Source organism: Monopterus albus, unplaced genomic scaffold (genome assembly GCF_001952655.1).
Source record: "Monopterus albus unplaced genomic scaffold, M_albus_1.0 scaffold258.1, whole genome shotgun sequence".
In the NCBI taxonomy this organism is placed as follows: Eukaryota; Metazoa; Chordata; class Actinopteri; order Synbranchiformes; family Synbranchidae; genus Monopterus; species Monopterus albus.
Window position 1 is genome coordinate 964,179 of NW_018128138.1, and position 5,507 is coordinate 969,685.

The 5,507-nt window shown below is 38.4% G+C and overlaps 1 protein-coding gene across 1 annotated transcript in view; it reads right to left on the reverse strand.

Annotated features, from left to right (window-relative positions):
• odad2 (outer dynein arm docking complex subunit 2) overlaps nucleotides 1-5,507 on the reverse strand; it is a gene marked incomplete at its 3' end in the record, with an annotated part of 88,060 nt that overhangs the window by 48,193 nt on the left and 34,360 nt on the right. Inside the window, exon 13 of the mRNA XM_020621408.1 lies at nucleotides 264-410. Coding sequence (XP_020477064.1) covers nucleotides 264-410 — 147 coding nt within the window. The remainder of the gene's footprint in view (nucleotides 1-263; nucleotides 411-5,507) is intronic.

Below are 5,507 nucleotides of genomic sequence, written 5' to 3' on the forward strand. Positions count from 1 at the left end.
TTTCGCAAGGCACTGTATATACCATATCAACATTTACACACATTTTCACTAAAAATAGTCAGGATAAAAAGCTGTAATAAAAGCAGGTTAAAAAGCACCCACATGTGTTGTTAAGTATACTGTAGAATAATTGCTACCCCGTGTAAAGTCATGCTCTTTACCCAGCACTGGTGTTTCTGTAACTAAAACACAGGCTGGCACACACAGCTCTCTCTGTTCATGTTTGCAGGCCATCCAGGTCCAGCTTTGGCACAGTTACTCACTTTGCATTTGACTTCATCTGTATCCAGCAAGTTAATGAGGACTTCAAGGCCACCTACGTCCCGGATGGCCAGTTGGCACGTCTCCTGCATCAAATTAAGGTCCATCATGGCACACAGAGTGAGCACAGTGGCTGTCTGGTCGCCTCCCTGAAAGTATAGTGTCAAGTATGAATGAATAACAATTGGAAACAAACAGAAAGAAAGAACATTATTTTTCAAAAACCCGCGTTCCCCTGCCCTCCCTCTTCCTGTGTTGTTTCCCCCTTAACACTATTCTTGCTGGGGTATTTTTTTGTACCAAAAGTGGGTATGTGTTCAGTTGTGTTGCAAAACACCAATGGAAATAAATTATTTGCAAATAAAGCCCCGTGCTCTGACAACAGCGCCATGCCCACAAACCATCAAACATAAGATAAAAACAAACACTGACACGGCCTAAATATCTGCTCTTTGATTTGAACTTGGGACAGAAAAATTGAATGGATTAACGAATTGCTAGGTTTTATTAATAATTATTCAATATAAAGATTTAAGATAGTCATATTGTGATCAAATCCCAACACATGCAGCAGCAACATTTACTCTATTTTACTGTTTTCTTCTAAATTTAGTATCCAAATTTTTGTTGTCTTAAGATTCTGCTCACACTGAATAAGTCCCACATAATGTCCTAGCTGTGGTTGAATGTTGACAGCATCTTGGAACTTAAAATACAAGTCTTAGGGTTAGTGCTTTGAGATGGTTAAAGTACTTTCCAGGCAGGCAGCAATGAAGTTCTTAAATTACCATATTTAGTCTGTATCAAATGTAGTTGCATAAGAAACTTTGGTTATATGCAATGGTTTTGGTGATGAGAGGGGAAAATACCAATAGTCAGATGGCACAAAAAGACAAAGGTTACCTGCTATAATATCTGCTAAATAGTTTTGATATATGACTGAAACATCCAGTCCAAAATCTTCTAGCAAGTGAACAATCAAGTATGGCTCCTTTTTGCAGTGGTTTATATGCGCTACAGCACAAGGATGCCTCCACCTTTCCAGAATCCATATGCCTTTATTAGTTGCACACTTCACAAACAATTTGAAAGTTCAGGGCCGTCTTAAATAAGTTTCAACCAAACATGTCCTGCAATCACTTCCCCATATAAGTGGAAAACAGCCCATCACGTATAGAAATGGGACAGGAATCATCATTCAGCCATTGGAGGAAACGGCTCATCAGTGTAGACCTATGCCAAAGTCTCAAGTGGTGTTTGATCATATCTCCCTCATGAAACAGTACTCTGGAAAAGCAGAATAGCAGCCACATGTGTTCTCCATATCATGATGCTGTCTTAAATGTGAACCATTTGCCCATTAACAGTAGTGGATATACTGTACTGCTTCCTTTGTCTCCTCCATTCTCACTCTTCAATGGAGTCGACAGGCGAGGTTCCTACAGTGTAAAAATAAAAGCTATGTTTGGGAGTGATATCTGGGTGAACAGAAAACAGATCGTATGCTTTTATTTCTGTTAGCTCTGGTCTTGAAGTATTAAAACACTGACAAGCTCTGACAATCTTTTATGGTAAAATATCTTACTGTCTCCAAGCATGACAGGGGGAGGCTCCTAGTGGAACAAATTCAACTTCTGTTTGACCTCTGAACAAGAAACTGAAAAAATAGTTCAATATCTGTGCAATGCTACACCACACAGTGAATGCCATGGCCTGCAAGAATAGGCATTTCAGCCATCAGCAATGTCATAACAAGACTAAGTAAGCATTTTTTAATACAGGGTATTGGGAAACCTAACCTGATTCATACTGATGATTCTATATAGTCTTTTTCAAAAGAAATTAAATATTTATGGGTCTATTTATTAAACCTGAGTGAGCTTCTACTATTAAAAAATTGCAACTAGTAATGGCAACAAGGGATGTCTTGGTGAATTTTGCCTAATGAAAGATTAAATAAGATCCAGCCATGCTAGCAGCTCCTGTTTGTTGTAGGTTGTTGTGCTTTAAGCTAAACATCAGCATGTTAACATGGTCACAATAACTAACTATTCTGTTTGACCAGGCCTTTTGGGCTTGGCATGGCAATGCTATTAGAGTCATTAAGGGAGATTAAGATTAGAGTCATAAATGCTACGCTACAGTTTTTCCCAATACCTACATATTAGACATTTTATACAAAACAACTGCCTTTCTAATGCAACCCCCAGGTACCCCCATAGATGTTCCTTTAGGATTTGATATTACTCTCAAGGTTGCTATTTCATGGATTTAGAATGTAATTAATGCTATCAACCCACAATCTCTGAACAATCTAAGGACATTTTGGGAACAAGGGTTAGGTGTGTCTTTGGCAGAGGACCAGTGAGCTTCAATTCTTAACTTGGTACACTCCTCCTCCCCACATGCTAGACCTGGGTTAATATAGTTTAAGATAGTTCATTGTCTCCCTCACACTAAGGAGAAATGGGCAAAGATACAGTATGCCCTAACAAGGATCCCAATTGATACTGATGTAAATCTGCAACTGCAACCTGGTTACATATGTTTTGGTTGTGCCCAAGTCTGCAGATGTTCTGGAAAGGGTTTTTTGATTCCTTTAGTGACATGTATCATATGACTATTGAACCTCTTCTTGTTATTGCTTTGTTTGGGCTGAGGCCCAGTGATGCAATGTGGCCATCTGAAGTGTGTAATGAGATAGCGTTCTTAGCTTAGCATCTCATCTTCCTTATCGGAGATCAGTGCTACCATCTCATGGTAGATGGCTTAGAGAGATTACTGTATGCTTATCTGAAGCTTGAAAAAAACAAAATCACACTCAAGGGAAATGTAAATAAATTGGAAAGAGTCTGAAGGCCTTTTCTAAATTACTATGACAACTTAACCCATATAACAGATTGGGAGAGTTCATAATTAAAATTCTTTTTGGTTTGGAGAAACTTCTCTTATAGATATAAGAATGAGTGAATATTCTTTTTTACTGTTCTTATTGCATTCCTTTAAATGAGCTCATTGTATACTAGCTGTGGATTTATCTGTGTCTGATAGTTCTGATTTGATCATCCTGGGAGGATGATGGGGGATATGGTAGAGAGTAGAGGAGCAAGGGGGATTATTTTACATGAATAAAATGTATTTAAAAGAAAAAAGAGAACTTAAAGGAATATCACCATGCTATAAAAGTAGATATTACTTATTAATCAGTAGTTTAATAGCAGGTCATATTATAATTATCAAAGACAGCTATATAAATGCTTCATCCCTTACATAATCAAAAATAGGTTTAGAAGAAATTAAGCAGTGTGAAAAATCTACTTCCATTCATGAGATGAACTTGATATTGACCACTTAAAGATGCTTTACACATTTTGTTTCTTCCTTTACTGCAGGTGTCTTAGCCTGAGCTACTAAATAACTAAAGCCTTCACTCTGCTGAATGAAGGTCTTATTCTAGTGTGGTTCCTTTGCAGCAACAAACTGGGTTCTGCAAACACAGGCTGCCCTGCCAGAGCCTCTCCAGGCCTATAAATCACTCTGTGTGGAAGCTGGGATGGGGTTAACAGAGCTATCAGTGATATTCTGTTGACCTCAGGCCCTTTCCTTCATGGAGTTATGTATATTTTGTGCAGTGAGTGAGTGTGTTATTGTATTTGCTATATAGTGAGGATGAAAAAAGTACTTTTTTTGCTACAGAGTGAGGGCATTTTTGGAAGGTGAGGACATTTTAGCCAGTCCTCACTTTCTGAAACACCTTTTTGAGGGTTAAGACTTGGTTTTAGGATTCAGGTTAGAATTAGTTTTAGTGTTAGGCATAGGGTAAGGGCATGGTTGGGCATTTAGTTCTGATGGTTAAGGTGAGGGTAAGGGGTTAGGGAATGCATTATACCAATGAGTGTCCTCACAAAGATAGAAGTATAGTACCATTGTGTGTGTGGGTGTGTGTCTGTGTGGCTTGGACTTTATGCCAGCAGGGGAATATGTGCATATTCATCTTAAATGCTCAGATAAATATGACTATATCTGCAATGTCGGGCTGGTGGCAGGTGGGCTCAGGCCATGGCCAGTGCCTGGGTCTTGGCAGAGGTTAAATCATAGAGGATGCATGAAGTTTCATAAGTCTCTGCGATCTACAGCAGACTAAGAGGGAATACCACTAACAACAAAACAAAACCAATCTTGTTTTCTGTTTTAGAAAAGGTACTGTAGGAACAGAATGAATGGTTAACGTGGGGTTGTGGGGTAACAGTTGTGCGGTGGGTAGAGCAGTTGTCTCCCAACCGGAAAGTTGAAGGTTTGAATCTCTTTGCGTGCCGTCCACATGTCAAAGTGCCCTTGGGCAAGACACTGGACCCTCAAGTTGCCCATGATGGCGGCATGTATGCACACAGTGGCCCGGGGCCCTCGGCTCCAAGAAAAATTTTGTTGTACGTGTTACAATGACAATAAAATAAAGCTTTTTCTTCTTCTAATCTTTTTTTTTTCCTTACATCATATTTGACATAGGATCTCCTAACATAACACTTTATAGGCCTTGCTATCATAACATGAGCGTGGTGCCTACTGACTAAATGTCTGAGTAAATTCTTCACATTAGACAAGCAGTGAATGCATTAAAAGCAGTGAAAATGTAACATTTTTATGAAAACCTATAGTTATTAAAAAGCATAAAAAATGCTAAACAATTTAGATCATAACTGCTTACAACTCACTTCTGATGAGAAAATTTATCCAGATACTAGCTGTTGTTCACTAAAGAGAGGATTAGTTTAAGTGGAGAGACTAGTAGGGTCTGCTGAGAGTAGAGCAGGGCAGTAGTACTGTGACTACCTAGCAGAGGGGGAGCAACTTTGACGAATGCTGAATACAAAACCATGCGTCAACACTCAGATCTGCTTGTTAATCTAGAATACTTTTGCACTTAAAGTAAATGTATAGTAATAGAAGCACAAATTTCAACCTGTGGGGAAAGGCTGCACTAATTGTGACACTTTTTGAAAGATGTTTCATTAATAATTTTGATGAGTGATTTAAAAAATTATGAAAACGTCATCTGCGCAGTAATAAACTAAACTATGATGCTGTTATGAAGCTGGTTACAACTAACAATGTTGAAATGTGTACCTTTTAATTACTACAGTTACACATTATGCAGTATGAATATATACACACACACACACACACACACACATATATATCTATCTATCTATCTATCTATCTATCTATCTATCTATCTATCTATCTAT